Here is a 19,450-nt window from a genome sequence, read left to right on the forward strand (position 1 = left end):
GTTTCAGGGCTTCAGTCACAGCTCACATCACTATAAGCGACAGCTGTAACCATGCCCCACCATGGTGACCGGTGGCAGGCACTGTACTTGTACACTGCAGAGCCAGCTGCCAGTCAAAGTGCCACTGTATTTACATCCACAGGTCACTATGTACTGACTGGTGACTGGTCGGCACACCTCTATCACTCTCCAGGGTGCCGCACTTTCAGTATGGTAGCCAGACACCTTTTTAACGCTACTAACCTGCAGTTTTCTTCTGTATCTATAGGCATATAGTATTATCTGACGTGATAGGTTTTCTTTAAAGGGTTATTACCAAAATCATAATGTGGTCTCAATATTTCTGTAAGTACAGAATTAATCATGTGTGTCAATATAACATACGGTATGTTTCCATCTTTACTGATTTTGCTGCTATCAATTCCCCTAATGTTGACCCCCTCCGTAAGGGTCTTTTTGCACTTCGCTGCCACTGGATCTGTCCTCCAGAAGTTCTAATGCTGTTGGTCGAACATGACCCAGTGTAATAAGATATCTGACAGCTGGGTAGTAGCACAGCTCAGCTATGCTATACTGAAGATCTCCCTGATATCAACTGCATTTGCACCTAATCACCCTGCTTAATTTGTGAAAAACAGATGCACCTATGACCATGTCTAATAAAACATTCCCCAGACACTTGCACGGCATCTTCATTGCTCGAAGGTAGAATTCTGGAGTAAAAGCTTTGACGAATTGGGGGCTCTATATTTGGCCTGTACTATATGTTAACAATATTCACGCAGATACTGTTTGATATATATATATATATATATATATATATATATTGCGCAGACTGGTATATACTAGTGGGAGTTCAATTACCACCAATTGAGAGCCTGTAGTAGTAATGTAATGCTTTTTAAGCAGAGCAGTATGTTGCGATCACATTTTCTTAAATTCTATGTTTTTCCATAAACCATTACAAACAATCTAGTTGGATGGATGTATCGGAAATAAGGCTGTGTTCCCACAATGAATTTTTGGTAAGTTTTTTTATGCTGCATATTTTTGAACAAATGCAACTAACTTATTTCGTAGGTACAGAAATGGTGCAGAAAATCTGCAACATCAAGAGCTCATCCTGGGAACATAGCCTACCTGAATACAACAATTCCTAGAACAATGTCTTTGAAGGGGTTGTTCAGGATTAGAATAACATGGCTACCACCTTCCGCCAACAAAGATGCCACACAAATGTGCAATCTGTGTATTATAACGCAATTTTATTAAAGAAGCATTCCCATGAAATGTTTATGGGCTAAACCTGTGTAAGTGAATATGTAGTGTAGGTGTATTTATAGACTCACCGACCACAGTCTTCTTCAGTTTCTAGCGACGCTCCGATTCTCTTCTGGGTTACGTGATGGACCATACAGTCCTCTATGTATAAGCCAGAAGTCACTCGTACAATGTAAGCTTATGGACCCTCCTTCTGAAACTCTGCAGACTTACATGGTAAAAGCCACTTCCATCTCACACATAAACCCAACAGTGATCCGGTGAGTCGGAATGGCCTTCACATGACTCAGAAGAAGAGAGGAGCAGCGCTGGACACCAGAGAAGATGACGGTTAGTGAGTATATTAATTGGTTTAGCCAATAGCCGTTTTCATGGAAATGCTTCTTTAACCCCTTAAGCCCCGAGGGTGGTTTGCACGTTAATGACCGGGCCAATTTTTACAATTCTGACCACTGTCCCTTTATGAGGTTATAACTCTGGAACGCTTTAACGGATCTTGGCGATTCTGACACTGTTTTCTCGTGACATATTGTACTTCATGGTAGTGGTAAAATTTATTCGATATAACTTGCGTTTATTTGTGAAAAAAACGGAAATTTGGCGAAAATTATGAAAATTTCGCAATTTTCCAACTTTAAATTTTTATGCCCTTAAATCACAGAGATATGTCACGCAAAACACTTAATAAGTAACATTTCCCACATGTCTACTTTACATCAGCACAATTTTGGAACCAAAATTTTTTTTTGTTAGGGAGTTATAAGGGATAAAAGTTGACCAGCAATTTCTCATTTTTACAACACCATTTTTTTTTTAGGGACAACATCTCATTTGAAGTCATTTTGAGGGGTCTATATGATAGAAAATACCCAAGTGTGACACCATTCTAAAAACTGCACCCCTCAAGGTGCTCAAACCCATATTCAAGAAGTTTATTAACCCTTCAGGGGTTTCACAGGAATTTTTGGAATGTTTAAATAAAAATGAATATTTAACTTTTTTTCACACAAAATTTATTTCAGCTCCAATTTGTTTTATTTTACCAAGGGTAACAGGATAAAATGGATGCCAAAAGTTGTTGTACAATCTGTCCTGAGTACGATAATACCCCATATGTGGGGGTAAACCACTGTTTGGGCGCATGGCAGAGCTCGGAAGGAAAGGAGCGCCATTTGACTTTTCAATGCAAAATTGACAGGAATTGAGATTGGACGCCATGTTGCGTTTGGAGAGCCCCTGATGTGCCTAAACATTGAAACCCCCCACAAGTGACACCATTTTGGAAAGTAGACACCCTAAGGAACTTATCTAGATGTGTGGTGACCACTTTGACCTACCAAGTGCTTCACAGAAGTTTATAATACAGAGCCGTAAAAATAAAAAATCATATTTTTTCACAAAAATGATCTTTTCACCCCCAATTTTTTATTTTCCCAAGAGTAAGAGAAAAAATTGGACCTCAAAAATTGTTGTCCAATTTGTCCTGAGTACGCTGATACCCCATATATGGGTGTAAACCATTGTTTGGGCGTATGGCAGAGCTCGGAAGGGAAGGAGTGCCATTTTACTTTTCAATGCAAAATTGACTGGAATTGAGATGGGATGCCATGTTGCGTTTGGAGAGCCCCTGATGTGCCTAAACATTGAAACCCCCACAAGTGACACCATTTTGGAAAGTAGACCCCTTAAGGAACTTATCTAGATGTGTGGTGAGCACTTTGACCCAACAAGTGCTTCACAGAAGTTTATAATGCAGAGCCGTAAAAATAAAAAATCATATTTTTTCACAAAAATGATTTTTCGCCCCCAATTTTTTATTTTCCCAAGGGTAAGAGAAGAAATTAGACCACAAAAGTTGTTGTGCAATTTGTCCTGAGTGCGACGATGCCCCATATGTGGGGGTAAACCACTGTTTGGGCGCATGGCAGAGCTCGGAAGGAAAGGAGCGCCATTTGACTTTTCAATGCAAAATTGACTGGAATTAAGATGGGACGCCATGTTGGTTTGGAGAGCCCCTGATGTGCCTAAACATTAAAACCCCCCACAAGTGACACCATTTTGGAAACTAGACCCCCTAAGGAACTTATCTAGATGTGTTTTGAGAGCTTTGAACCCCCAAGTGTTTCACTACAGTTTATAACGCAGAGCCGTGAAAATATATATATTTTTTGCAAAAATTATTTTTTTAGCCCCCAGTTTTGTATTTTTACAAGGGTAACAGAATAAATTGGACCCCAAAAGTTGTTGTCCAATTTGTCCTGAGTACGCTGATACCCAATATGTGGGGGGGAACCACTGTTTGGGCGCATGGCAGAGCTCAGAAGGGAAGGAGCGCCATTTGGAATGCAGACTTAAATGGATTGGTCTGCAGGCGTCACGTTGCATTTGCAGAGCCCCTGATGTACCCAAACAGTACAAACCCCCCACAAGTGACCCCATATTAAAAACTAGACCTCCCAAGGAACTTACCTAGATGTGTTGTGAGAACTTTGAACCCCTAAGTGTTTCACTACAGTTTATAACGCAGAGCCGTGAAAATAAAAATTCTTTTTTTTTTCCCAAAAATGATTTTTTAGCCCCCAGCTTTGTATTTTTACAAGGGTAACAGAATAAATTGGACCCCAAAAGTTGTTGTCCAATTTGTCCTGAGTAGGCTGATACCCCATATGTGGGGGGGAACCACTGTTTAGGCGCATGGCAGAGCTCGGAAGGGAAGGAGCGCCATTTGGAATGCAGACTTAGATGGATTGGTCTGCAGGCGTCACGTTGCATTTGCAGAGCCCAAGATGTACCCAAACAGCACAAACCCCCCACAAGTGACCCCATATTGGAAACTAGACCTCCCAAGGAACTTATCTAGATGTGTTGTGAAAACTTTGAACCCCCAAGTGTTTCACTACAGTTTACAACGCAGAGCCGTGAAAATAAAAAATCCTTTTTTTTTCCCACAAAAATGATTTTTAGCCCCCCAAATTTTTATTTTCCCAAGGATAACAAGAGAACTTGGACCCAAAAAGTTGTTGTCCAATTTGTCTCGAGTACGCTGATACCCCATATGTTGGGGTAAACCCCTGTTTGGGCGCACGGGAGAGCTCGGAAGTGAAGGAGCACTGTTTTACTTTTTCAATGCAGAATTGGCTGGAATTGAGATCGGACGCCATGTCGCGTTTGGAGAGCCCCTGATGTGCCTGAACAGTGGAAACCCCCCAATTATAACTGAAACCCTAATCCAAACACACCCCTAACCCTAATTCCAACGGTAACCCTAACCACACACCTAACCCTGACACACACCTAATTCTAATCCCAACCGTAAATGTAATCCAAACCCTAGCCCTAACCCTAGCCCTAACCCTAACCCTAGCCCTAATGGGAAAATGGAAATAAATAAATTTTTTTAAATTTTATTATTTTTCCCCAAGGCTAGGTTCACATTGCGTTAGAGCAATCCGTTTAGCGCTAGCGGATTGCGCTAACGCAATGTCTTTTTAGGTGTCGCGTTTAGTGGTCGCGTTAACATCCCCGCTCTGGAAGATCGGGGATCGGACCTCGGGCGCGCCGCAGACGCTGCAAGCAGCATCCGAGGTGCGCCACAAAAGAACGGCACCTTACTAGCGCGAGCCGAAAATGGCACACTCTAGCGATGCGCTACACCCGAAAATCACATTGCTGTCAATGGGTGCGCTAACGGACCCGTTGCACGGCGATAATTGCGACATTTTCGCCGTGCAACGCTGTCCGTTAGCGTTAACCCATTAACGCAATGTGAACGTAGCCTAACTAAGAGGGTGATGAAGGGGGGTTTGATTTACTTTTATAGCGTTTTTTATATCGGATTTTTATGATTGGCAGCCGTCACACACTAAAAGACGCTTTTTATAGCAAAAAAGTTTTTGCGTCTCCACATTTTGAGACCTATAATTTTTCCATATTTTGGTCCACAGAGTCATGTGAGGTCTTGTTTTTTGCGGGACGAGTTGACATTTTTATTGGTAACATCGCTATGAAGTACTATCCCGTCGGTGGGAATTAAGGCCCACCCCACCTTGACGGGATAGTACGTCATATGGGATTAAGGGGTTAAAGTGAATGGTGCTGAGCTGCAATACCAGACACAGACTGCAGACAGGGGTAGTATTTTTTGGAAGAAGTCAACCATGTTTTTAAAATCCTAAACTCCTTTAAGAATAAGAGTCACGGAAAAGACGAAATTTATGTCACATCTGTTTTACTTTCTGACATTTCTAGATGCATTACGACTATGCTACACCCTAATATGCCTAGGAAAAGCCACTCAGCGTGACTGCATGGTACATATGAATTTGGCAGTTTCTGTAGCATGTGCATGGATTTATACAATCCCGTTTCAGATAAATAAGCCAGTGGCAGAAATATCCGCAACAAATCTGCCATGTGTAAATCGGATTGCTTAAAAACTATGACAATATTGCCCGCTCACTTTTTTGTGCAACTGTATTTTTAACTGTTGTATTGATCGCGATGCCTCGGCCATAGTAGACTAGGTGACGCTGTACAGATAAAAGTGATTTCTAATAGCTATTGCTGTATATTCAGAAATTATTAAACATGAGTTAGCCACAAGAACATTAAAATGGATTTCAGTCATAGAGTTCCGAGATGGCCATAAGGACTTGGGGGCCCTGTCCTACTTGTGATAATATGATATCATCCTAACAAGTTGTGTTATGGAGGTCAGATGGAAATCGGAAGATAAAAAATAAAAAGAAAGAACTTGACTTTGGAAAGTTGAAAGCTAGCCGAGTGATTGCAGAACTGAATCCAGCTCTGACAGCACAAAAATCTTTAATCGGTTCCCTGCTCCTCTCGTACACTGAAATCCCTGATATCATCACCTTGTTAGGAAGACAAATTGGGAATTTATCCAGAATTGGATCTGCCACGCTCCCCTGTGACTGATGTAGCCGGCGTTGGACTGACCTTTAACATCTGTTGTGCTTCACAATACCTGATCGTATCATGAAGAAGCCGCAAGCGATAAGAAAAGAGGAGAACTCGTTACGTTCTGCCTGGGGTGTGTGATTATTCTCTCCACTCTGCACTGAACTTTCTCCATTTCCTGCTCCGCAGCAAGAGTGGATTAGCGGTTTAAGCTCTGCACAGCTCAATGTCCTGAATTTATCTATAGTAGTGCTTGAAGGAAAGACCTTGGGTGCAAGCTCTTTGGGCTTGGTGTTTCCTACCATAATGTTGACTTTACTGAACAAGGTCTTTATTGTGGATTTTGAAGTCAGCCTTTATAAAAAGTTTTGACATATTTTGGGTACGTGATGTGGCAGAGTTATGTATGTGACTGGGGGAGTAGGTTGCGCTAGTGAAGGGGAACCAGTGACCTTATCGTTTCTTAAAGGGGTTGTCTCAATATCTTAAATAGGTAAAACTGTAAAATCAAGCAACTTTGCAATTTATTTTTTATTAAAAAAAATCTTCTCCATTACAAAAAACTGAAAGATTTGTAATGTTATAGTTCACTCTTAGTTGTCTAAGCTACTGCCTTTTCTGCCGTCTATCAGAGATGGTGAGCATATACAAACGCATCACCCTTTTCATTTTAAAGTTTAGGAAAGGAGTATGCAATTCCAAGCTGTTCGATATACAGCTTGTAAGTGCAGCTCTGAGGTTCACTTGATCCAAGTAGCTTGAGTGCCCCTTCTTTTCTCGGTTCAGACCAGTGATGCAGCCAAGCAGGTACTCTGAATTGTCACAGTGCTCCCGCGGTAAGGGCACATGTACACATTCAGTATTTCGTCAGTATTTTACCTCAGTATTTGTAAGCCAAAACCAGGAGTGGGTGATAAATACAGAAGTGGTGCATATGTTTCTATTATACTTTTCCTTTGACTGTTCCACTCCTGGTTTTGGCTTACAAACACTGAGGTAAAAAAACTCACCAAATACTCAATGTTTGCATGTGGCCTAAATCAGAGACTAGGATGCAAGGAAGAATGAAGATTGCACAACCCTTTTAAGATTTCTAAATTTATCTTGATACAGCTTCCATATGCTTTATGAGGACCTATTTATATTTTATGAATATTTGTTAGATGCTAACTCCATAGTTTAATGTCTTTTAAAATACTGTTGTATCCGATGCAGGGAATCATTTTGTAGATGGCTGATCTTCATATTTTTGTTTGTCTTCTCAGTGCTTTACTGGCCAAGAGCATGTGCATTCCAATCACTGTGGTACTATGCTGTCAGACATTATGGTGACAGTGACGTAGTGCCACTGTGCATGTCAGGAACTTCTTGTTTCGCATCCTGGGAGTGACTGTTTCAGAGCAGTCAGCTAAGTTTCATCCTGTTAAAGCAGCAAGAGCATGGTAGGGGCCATGTGTTAAGAAACATTGTAGTAGATCACTATGGCAATAAAGTTTTGGTCCTCCCAGATCTTTGTTGAAAGTCACAATATGGTCCGCTACTTGAGAATCAAACATTAAAACTTGAGTTTCTCATGGCACATTCTAATTAGAGAGTTGAACCTCTGAAATAAAATGCTTAATTGGCCTGAATTTATGTCAGGGATTTTGCAAATCTGGATGTGTCATCCATACTCAATTGAAATCATTGCAATGTTCAATGATATCGGTCAAAATAGGGCAAGAAGGCTATTTATTAACAGGTCTGGATTGAAGATATCTCAAAAGGTATCGGTTTGAACAGAGTTCTTATTTGAAGGAGGTCTGTCTGCACCAATTGATTGTTCAAACCAAGCACAGGTGCTTGGTGCACCCAAGGTGTGGCCAAACAGTTCGGTGCACCTTCCGGCGTACTTATTGTCCATCTATCTACATCCTTCTCTAACTCCTGTAAAGCCAAAACTGTCAATAATGGAAGAAGAGGATGTAAATCAATGGAAAACAAGTAGGTGAGAAGGTCCACAGAACTATTTGGTCACACCAAGGGTGCAACGAGTGTTTGTGATTGGTTTGAACAATCAGTTTTCTACTTGGCAGACTCCCTTTAAAGATAAAAATATACCCCAAAATACTAAAGATTACCTGAAAAAATGCATCCAAAGATAAACACTAATGATGAATATCACCTTTCATTTACATGAATATTTTCAGGTATATTGTGTAATCCTAATTTACTGAAGTATTTGCACGTATAAAAGGAGAAATGTCAAATCAATAAGAAGACACAAATAAAGTCACAGCCTCTATGAAATCGATCCACTTTTAACCATAAGTGCAACTTCACCATCTTATCAGCCTGGCTACAAATTAGCAATGAGAAGCTTGTGTTAATTACACATCATCAGTTTACGGTAGTGTTACCCTCATATCCAAGAAGAGAGATGTTGATGAGTGAAGTCAAGAGATCAGAAACTTGTACAGAGACAATGATTCGTTAATGTATCTCTCATTAATTTGATTTCCTTCAAATAGCTTTTCTTAAAGCTTCCAGTCGCTTCATCTGGAATTCTGTGTCCAGTTCTGTGCACCACATTTTAATAAAGACATTGAAAAACTGGAGCAAGATCAGAGAAGAGCTACCAGGATGGTGAGCGGACAGCAAACTATATCCTACAAGGAAGGGCTAAAGGATCTGGGAATGTTTAGCTTGCAAAAAAGAAGGCTAAAAGGAGACTTAATAACTGTCTACAAATATCTGTAGGAATGTCACAGTGTAGAGGGATCATCATTATTCTCATTTATACACATGAAAACACAAAAAGCAATGGAATGAAACTGAAAGGGAGAAGATACAGATTAGATATTCAAAAAAAAAATTTGAGAGTGAGGATGACACGATGACCCTGGGGCTCCCTTCCAACTCAAACATTCTATGATTCTATGATTCTAAAGCCAAGGTGAACAATTCATAGTGGAGAAAATTGATGTCCTTTGATTGGTCGCAGCATCAGCATTGTGTAGGGATGCCCTCTGCTCTGCCAGGACTATAAAGCTCAATATTGTGGCAAAACCTGGGTCCATCTAAGAACCCACCTGTGCTGTAGTGGTAGTAGTCCTACCCTGGACTGGATAGACAGACATCGAGGACAATGAGGATTTGCCTTTGGGGGACATTTTCTCAATTTGAGATTTGTTTTTATTTCACACTTTTAGATTTGTTTTAACTTTTAATCATATTTATTACAATATGTGTTTAACCGTAATGATGCATTTACACTGCGCAATTCCCAGAAACAGGCGTTTTTAAGAAAGCTTGTTTCCCAATAATAGTACAGTGTCGACAGGTTGTCAATCTCCCGACAATCGAACAAAATGCTTGTTTGTCAGGTGCAATGATTTTAATAGCTTGCTTGTATAAATAGAACATGTGCTGCCAAGAACAATGACTACCTGGGCACAAAGATCGATCTATTACTGATCATTTTGTGCTAATCATTAGCCTACTTAATCACTTAAGGATCAGGACATTTTTCATCTTTGCACTTCCTTTTTTTCCCTCACTTTCTTGCAAGAGCCATAACTTTGTTTACTTTTTCATTGACATAGTCACATGAGGGCCTGCTTTTTATCGGACAACCTTTAGTTTTGAATTACACCATCTATTTTACCATTCAATGTACTGAAAAATGGGGAAAAGATTTCAAGTGTCAAAAAATAGTGGAAAAAAAATGTAATTTTTTTTTTGTATTTTTGGCTTTCATTAAACTGGTAAAAATGACCTGGAAACATGATTATCCAAGTCAGTATGATTGATACCAAACTTGCATCTATTTCTTTTTCTTTTTAACTATTTGAAAGAGTATGATACAAAATTCTGAATATTTAACATTTTTATTTATTTATTTGTGTTGTCATTTATTTTTATTTTTCTGTTGATGGAGCTGAGTGAAAGCTTATTTTTACACGGTGAGCTGACATTTTATTGATATCAATTGTGTGGACATACAATGCTTTCATTGCTTATTACATTATTTTAGGTAGCTGAGGAGACAAAAAACCCCGCAATTTAGGTGTTTTGATTTGTTTTGTCTTTAGGTTATTTACTATAGCGCCTAATGTAATATCCAGAGCTTGACTCATCACAGTTTTACAGACCCAGCAAGGCCAAATATGTTTTTTTTCCTTTTTTTATTTTTACGCTGACAAAGAGGGTAAGTTGAATTTTTATATATTTTTTAGTTTTTACACTATTTTTAGTTCCTCTAAGGGGACTTGAACTTGCAATCATTTGATCCCTTGTACTATATATACTGTAATACTAAAGTATTGCAATACATAGAAAAAATTTCAATCCCCTAAGAAGCTCTGCCAAGAGTTGAGCTTTAGAGGAGTACCGAAATGACAGCGATGCAGGCTTTCAGCAGGCCCCTAGCTTCCATTGGATGCATGTGGAGAGAGTTCAACTCCCGTACCCCTTTCACACATGCGGAACTTTTCCCAAGACATAATAATAATAATAATCTTTATTTTTATATAGCGCTAACATATTCCGCAGCGCTTTACATCACATTATCATCACTGTCCCCGATTGGGCTCACAATCTAGAATTCCTATCAGTATGTCTTTGGAATGTGGGAGGAAACCGGAGTGCCCGGAGGAAACCCACGCAAACACGGAGAGAACATACAAACTCTTTGCAGATGTTGTCCTGGGTGGGATTAGAGCCCAGGACCCCAGCGCTGCAAGGCTGCTGTGCTAACCACTGCGCCACCACGTTAGGTCATGTCCAAATGACAGGGGTTAAAAAGGCTATTAAATGACCAATTGGCAAACAAGTAGCTGAGTGGTCGTTCACTGCTGCAGGTCAACGATGCACCCTAAGGCCACGTTCACATGTTCAGTATTTGGTCAGTTTTTTACCTCAGTATTTGTAAGCCAAAACCAGGAATGGAACAATCAGAGGAAAAGTATAATAGAAACACGTCACCACTTCTGTATTTATCACCCACTCCTGGTTTTGGCTTACAAATACTGAGGTAAAATACTTACCAAATACTGAATGTGTGAACGTCGCCTAAATCTTAGATTATCAAGGAATCTCCGTCTTCCTATATTTGCCGGTACACATATCAGTGATTTTTACATCAAATTGGATATTTCTTATGCAGCTACAGTTTATTGCAATTTTAAGCCCATACATCTAATTAGACACAGTAGATATTTGCTATCTAAAGACTCCATTATTTGCATGTGGGATAGAATGTAGAACGAAACGCAAAGGGCTGCCACGGTACTGTGTGGCTCCTAGTTCGTCACTAGCTGGGTCCTTGCCATGTATATTGGCTAAGATCTGTCAGTGAGCAATTAATAAGGAAGTATAGGAAACAGATTGAAAGTCGTTGAGGGAATTTACCTTGTAGGAAACACAATTTCCATCCAAAAAACCCTCTAATTCTGTTGCAGTACTAATGCTGATTCTTCAGTTTTACCTCAGAGAGGGAAAGTAAAAGGATATTTTTTGCAGACACGTAGTTTATTATATATTAGAAATGTATTTATATTCTTACTAGCATAAAATCAGAATTGTAGGTAAAGGTCAGGTCAGGTATATTGCTTTGGCTAAGTGCATTATTTTCCAGATTATTTTCATCTAATATCATCGTTCCCAGCATTTTCAGTATATTATAACTGAAAAGACAAGTTACAAGTATCTTACCATTTTGGAGGTGAATTCAGGAGGATTGTCATTGACATCAGCAACAGTTATGATAGCGGTGGCCGTGTTTGATAATCCATGGTTCAAGTTTCCTTCCATATCGGTGGCTTGAATTACAACAGTATACTGCTGGACTTTCTGAAGGAAGAGATGGGGGAATACAGGTTATAGGAAATACAGATACATAGTCATAAAGACAAATTACTTCCTTATAACAATAAGACATGATTCAGACAGTCATAATTTCACCATTAGTCCTCGCTTATGCAAGGGATTTAATAGGTCGAGTGCTATTTATGGGTTTGACCAATAGTACTCATGCCTGTGTAATCGTACGGGATTGTGCACATGTCCAATTTTTTCCTTAGACCCCTGACAAAGCATTAGTGAAACGCGCGTCGGGTGAGCCCATTTCAACTTGGCTGCCATTATGTAAATTATTATATCCTCACATTAATTGATTTTTACTTCAATACAATTTCCCCCTGGCATGCCACTCTTATTTCCGTCGTGTATATGTCATTACGAATTGATTACATTTTATCCTTTCTACCTAGGGAGTATTTTCCCTTTGGCTTACCCACCAACACATGTCAATTGTCTTCTCTGTATTAGAACAACTACCATTATGAACTTTTTTTGTCTTTTTAATTGTTTTTCTTATTTTTGCAATAAAAGTTCATTAAAAGTTATTTACTACTTTGATTATTTTTTCCTATACTGAACTTTATCATTATTGGCTTCTTCTTCCCGGGGAAGGGGATCACAGCATAAAACTTGCTTCCAAGAATCGGATGGCACTCGCCGATTTATGGATTTATGTCTATGGGTCCATGAAAAAAATAGGATGACATCCGAGTGCGGTCCATTTGGTCCATTCTACATAATTTAGAAGGTGGAGAAATTCTTATTTCTGTCAACCTCAGAGAAAATCGGATCCCCCTCTAATCAAATTCTGATCAGAGTCCGATTAGCATAATGGGACCATTTTTCTTAGATGGAGAACAAACTGTCATCTGCACCTGCACTAAGGGTACATAAATGCTCGTGCATCACGGCTTCCTGAATGAGGCAAAAGAGGATAGGTGACCTCGATGCATGAAGACGAACCCTTCACAGAGTACCAAGCCCTTTCAGGAATTATGCGATTTTCCCACTTTAATTGGCCGTATTCCTACATTTTCATATAAAAGGATGCATTTTGCTCCATAAATACAGCTGATCTATGCGCATTTTTATGAAGGGAGACTAGAAGTTTTTCAAAAAAGGGTTGTCTAGTACATGGGACCCATCAGAAGAAAGTACCCTGACCAATATCGCACCATGAGGGGCAGCTGTCAGCTCCTGATGGATTATTAATGTCATAAGTCAACGAAACACTGAATTAATACGTTAGAACAAAAACTAGTTTTAACCTATATCGACCACCTAAATAAATAACTTTATAAAACTGCAGGAAATATATGTGCAAAATGATGAGTGTGCTATTGTAGTTGGCTATAATACCCTAACAAGCACGTGCCACAATACATATAGATAGATCTGTTCTACAGCACATATTTTGCAGGTGCCCAACATCTGTTAAGAGAAGTAATGCGTGCTTCAGCTGTAAAGTGAAGGATGGGACCCAGGAAGAGTAGTTTTTAATCACCACTACATCCATATCATTGGTATAATTGTCCAGCGGAGACGTATATCATCCTCTGTAGAATTCCTTCAATAATGTAATTAAGGATTAGATTGGAAAGTCAGTGTGGATGGATATTTATGCTGGAGCAGTCTAAGGAAACAGACAGAAGACGCTAAATAATTAGTCTGCACTTGGATTACCAAGAGAAGGAATCTCTGGGGCCGGGAATTAGCCTCTAATAGTGCTTATTGTAGGATTGCATGCACTGCAAATGAATCATGAATTGCTGTTTACTGAAGGGAGAGATTTGGGACATGCTGATGACATTAGAAGGTTAAGATGTTTAAAATGCCAAACTGGGGACCACTCGGGGGGTCTTAGACCCTTGACTGCCTGTGAGAACATTTCTAATTGCATTTCATTATCAGTGTACAGCATACATGTATTACAAAACTTTTAGGAAAGAAGGTTTCAGAGCCAAAGAGCTTGCAATCATTGACCCTATTCTTTAGTTCTAGTTACAGGACATCGATTGTGTGAGATAGCCAAAATTTAGAATAATCTTCTTCAGTCGTCTCTGTATATGGGTTATCGAACATAACTGAGGTGTCTGAATTTTCCTCATTTCTTATATTTTTTTGCGTTCTAATTGCCTCTTTGAAGAGGGAGAGGACCTTAACTCTAGTGGCATTTATTGCAAGTAGCAATCCTAAAAGACAATCAGACTTCATGAGTTACACTGAGGAGGGCCAACATACCAAATACGCATCTGCAAATTGAGATTCTGGTTTGGCTTCTATCCTAACTCAAGTGGCAAGGCTTGTTAAAGGGTCGATATTGACGTTTAGGATTGCTACTTCCAATAGGTGGCACTTGAGTTCAAGCTCGCTCTCTGAAGAAATTTGCATGGCCTATCAGTCTCTTTACACTGGCATTCCCTACCTCTCCGAAGAGGCTATTTGCATGGCCTATTAGTTTCCTTACGTTGGCATTATCTATATTTCAGAAAAGGCAATTTGTATGGCCTTTAAGTCTCTTTACACTGGCATTTTCTCCCTCTCTGAAGAGGCAATTTGCATGGCCTCTAAGTCTGTTTACATTGGCAATCTCTGCCTCTGTGAAGAGGCAATTTGCATGGCCCATTAGTCTACTTACACTGACATTCTCTATCTCTATGAAGAGGCAATTTGCATGGCCTAGAATTCTCTTTACACTGGCATTCTTGCTCTCCATGAAGAGACAATTTTCATTGCCTATTAGTATCCTTACACTGGCATTCTCTCCCACTTTGAAGAGGCAATTTGCATGCCCTATAAGTTTCCTTAACCTGGCATTCTCTCCCTCAAAGAAGAGGCAATTTGCATGGTCTATAAGTCTTATACTGGCACGTTAGACATGTCACTCTCTACAAGGAGAAACATTACCCTTATATTTTTTGGTAATTCTTTTAGAATGAAACAAAGCTCATACATTTTCCATGAAATTGCACTATCATATTAAGCTTTAATTGTCTTTATGGTCCTGGATAGGAGAGCATTGCTACTACCTGAGTACAGTGGACATAATGACAACTCAAAGGGCTTGTTCAGGACTATTGGAGTGGCATAGTTGCTCTACTAAAACTTGCCAGGTAGCCTTGGACAAAGGTAACTGAGGTTCAGTCTACAATGTTCAGTCCCAAGGGATTATTTGATTACAATGGAGCAGAGATGATCAGTGTCTAAAACAAACAAAATAGCTAACAGCACTTCACTTGATCGGAGCGCCCGTCCAGGTCCAGGGAACCCACTAGGACCGTAGAAGACTGAAGATAGGAAAATGACAGCGCTCCATCCGGGTGTAATCCAAATATGAAAATTTATTTAAGCCATAAAACAGCAAACAGCAACGTTTCGACCCTGTGGGTCTTTATCAAGCATGTTTGCTGTTTTATGGCTTAAATAAATTTTCATATTTGGATTACACCCGGATGGAGCGCTGTCATTTTCCTATCTTCAGATGATCAGTGTCTGTCATGAATCAATGACGACAAGACAATCATATCCTTGTTTGTCTCAATGTCCTTTGTGTAAGGTATGCTAGACATCTTAATTTGAGGGGATCCACTATCAAAAATCTCTAGATAGCCTAAATGAAATAGGTCAACACCCAGATGCCAAAGTAAAAATGGCAGAAATGGCAGGTGCATCAAGTGATCAGACCGCAGAATGGAGTACAAAACCGGCACAAGAATTCAGCTTCAGCAGAGATGGTACTGAGTAGGCATGCACATATTGGGTAGTAAATAAAAACAGATGATTGTGTGAATAAGGTTCAGAAAATTCCCTGCCCACCAAAGACTATATTCCTATAGAGTAGCGAGATATGGAGAATTGCTCCTTATCAACTGCACTTCATTTTTCATGAAGGAAGTTTCAATGTGACTAGTCATTAGAGCACAAAACACTATCAACCTGTGTTGCGACACCTCCTAAAATGCCAACCTTCTACATCACAACAGATTTAAGAAAGAGGCAGGAAAAAAATCCATAGCCAGGCAGAATCCAGTAGAATCAATGTTCCTAATCCGAGCTGACTTTCCTTCGTTGTCTGCATGGATGAACTGTGAGTGAACTGCGTGCTAATTCCGTGCATAGAAGAGAGACTTCAGACTAAGTGTCTGAGGATGGAGGCGGCAAACAACTCATTGGCACTAGATTGTTCTCTCACATCACTGTGGGCCTATCGTAGCATAGTTATGAAAATGAAAAAATACATGGTAGAAAGCTGCATGTATAATAGCCCACCCTTAGGAACACTATATAAAAGAAAAAGCCTTTAAATGCAAATGCAATATATTACAGAGGAACTGTACTGGGAGGGATCAGCCCTGGCACAACTGTTCTTTATGGTGAGTCAAGCAACTGGATATTTAGCACCTTGTATACAAAAGACCATGATCTGCTCTTTCCACATACAGTAAATCCAAAAACCAACATCTCCCAAAGCAGAAGATGGGGACGCTTATATATGACCGCAGCAGTTTTCCTTCTTACACTGCAGGTAAAGAAGTCGATTCCCACATGGTTACCTCTGCAGTTATAGTTAGAGCTTGTACAAGTGCTATCTGTGGTTTTCATGGATAGCACTCGTAGCTACATATCATAGTCTATAGGCCTATGCACATGTCTGATTTTTTTTTTCCTCGGACAGAATGATCCACATAAAATATCGGAGACATGTCCGATTTTGATCTGAGGGTCAGATCAAAATCGGCAATGCAAGTCTATGGGTTTGTGAAAAAACTGGATGACATCTGAGTGCTGTCATGGACTGTTATAACTGAGATGGTGGAGAATCTGTTTTTTTAATCTGTACAGACAAGAAGAATTGATGACACTGGGACCGCACTTTGATTGGAGTCTGATCACAGTAATCTGTCATTTTTTTCTTGTATGTGAGAGAATTGGATGTGTGAATGAGCCCTTACGCAAACTCAAGGGTTAAAGGTGCGTTCCAATTCAGCAGACTTGTTGCAGAAGATTCTGTGACTACACCATACATCTGAATGGGACTTGCAGTCATCTATGCACCTTCTATAGAAACATACAGAAGAGTGGAACTAATTTACAGTGGCCAAATGGCAGATTTGGTCTTGGCGGGCAGTAAAAATACTCAATCCTTGTGCCTCGTTTTTTGTGATAAAGTGCATGTTTATTTTGTTTTACGTTGAGTGGAGAATAATAATGACAAATTCAAAAGGAAAAATCTATGTGGCCACCAACAAATGTGGTTATCCTGTCCCGCAGATGGATTCATACCCAGTACTTACGCCTGGGCTGTGATCTGGACCGTATACGGTGAAATAATGGGATAGCATTACTCAGATCTAATCTGGCAGACAATGGCAGCATTGTGCCGACTCATTGCTAAATGACATTTAACGAAGAAGGCGTTCATTACATCAAGCAAACGCTAATACGTTTTCACACTTCAAGCTTCTTAAGGCTCCGAGTCCCTTTGACCGTGAAACACATCAGAGCGTTCACCTGATCTATTGTCTACACCAATCTCCGCATTCTTCACATCTCTTTTTATGCATTTGCCAGCGACTTCTTCTATTTTACCCGAGCACAGTCTACAATGTGTAGGAAGGTGCACTGGATGGAAAATAATACATTTTGCCATTGCTGTAGCACAGTGAAAGTCCTCACTACTTGCCACCTAGGCCCAGGGCATGACAGCTTTCAGAAAGGATATATCTGTCCAGCGGCGGTGCAGTTAACAGAAGAGGGTAAATATAGTTTGATGCACAAGTAACATTTCCAATTTCCACTTATTTACTTGACGTGCCGTCTGAGTCCACGAAAGGTTACACCAGCTGATAATTGTATGCGGATCCAATCAGACTAAATACCCGCTCTGCAGCGACGAAAACAAAGACGTGTCTTCGTGGTGTTCACAGCATGAACACTGCCACCCAAATCAGAATTTGATGAATAAATTAATTAAAGCAGATAATGGTCGATAATGATTTTCATTAGCAGGAGAAGCGAGTCCTAGCCCTGTGTACCTTTGTGATGATTAGGATATGACACACAGCCTGCCACTGCTGAATACGAGTGTCGTCTATGTGAGCTTGCAGGGCATAGAGATGTTTGCAACAAAAAAAAAAAATCAGCAAGGTAAAAACTTCACAGGAACATCAGTATCTTGGTGCCATTGTAAAAATAGGAGGAAGAGTCCAGACATGAAGCAGACAGACTGGTATAACATGATGCCAGCTGATCGGCCATTGTCCTGTGGACAGACTGATGAGGCTGAAGAGGCGTGTATAATCCTCTAATAAGTGTCTGGACATGTTCCTCTCACCCTGTATGATAATTCATTAAACCATATCACAGGCTGCGCTGAACCTGCCACCTTCCCGTACAAATGTCCGTCCCTCCTGGGCTTCTCGACAACTTTAATGTCAGCAAAAAGACAAATCTGCAAGCCTTGTGTCTCTTTTGGGGATTCTGTTACAGGAGATACGGATTTTTATAGAAAAATGTATCAAAGTGAAAAAAAGATCAAAACGCTGTTTGAGAGAAGAATCGTTTTATGGAGCAGAGCAGCACCATTCCCTCAGGGCGCGGCAGAGCATTGGTGGGGACAATTGTCTCTCCACTACTTCCTAATGGTCTGTGATGTCGCTCTGGTGATTTTCAGGGTTTTCCCCACATGCACTTGGCATTGTGCTTATGTTGATGAGCAAAATGATTATGTTGAGGAGCAAAATTGATTAGCTCTACAACTCTAAAGGTGCCCACACACCTTAGATAACAGTCGGGAGAGACAATGATCACTCCCCACACGTGCACACTCATCTACCTTCAGGAGAAAAGGATCGGGAAGGCAGAGAGTCAATAGGTCCTAGTATACGTTAGATGGTCAGCCAACTTTTGTCTGATGTGTATGGGCACCTTAATCTGTGTGCAGCCACCTGATTCTGTAGATTGTTTCATAGACGTAAACCCTACGAAAAACTACCTTCGACATCCATAGGCTTTCAATGGGATAAGCATAACGTCTTATGCCAGCATGCTCGGGTGTTATCTGAGTATCTTGGGCGTGCTCGTGTATTATATTCGAGTCCCTGTGGCTGCATGATTTGCGTCTGTTAGACAGCCTCAACACAAGTGGGTATTCCTTAACAAACAGGAAATCCCCATCTGTTCAGGCTGTCTAACAGCCACAAATCATGCAGCCGCGGGGACTCGAACATAATAAATGAGCACGCCCGAGATACTCGGATAACACCCGAGTATGCTCAGATAAGATGTTATCCGAGCACGTTTGCTCATCCCTAGCACAGACCAACTGCAGCGGTCTCAAGCAGCGGTCACTCTGATCGGCAAGTTTTAGATGACTGATCGACGAGTGTTGAAGACACGCTAAAGTGCT

General features: G+C 40.3%; 1 protein-coding gene across 2 annotated transcripts in view; it reads right to left on the reverse strand.

Annotated features, from left to right (window-relative positions):
• CDH4 (cadherin 4) overlaps positions 1-19,450 on the reverse strand; it is a 1,112,924-nt gene that overhangs the window by 63,411 nt on the left and 1,030,063 nt on the right. For both annotated transcript variants that reach the window (XM_069751205.1, XM_069751206.1), the window contains one exon: positions 11,896-12,033. In XM_069751205.1, coding sequence (XP_069607306.1) covers positions 11,896-12,033 — 138 coding nt within the window. The remainder of the gene's footprint in view (positions 1-11,895; positions 12,034-19,450) is intronic.

The sequence above is a fragment of the Ranitomeya imitator genome, chromosome 2, assembly GCF_032444005.1.
Source record: "Ranitomeya imitator isolate aRanImi1 chromosome 2, aRanImi1.pri, whole genome shotgun sequence".
In the NCBI taxonomy this organism is placed as follows: domain Eukaryota; kingdom Metazoa; phylum Chordata; class Amphibia; order Anura; family Dendrobatidae; genus Ranitomeya; species Ranitomeya imitator.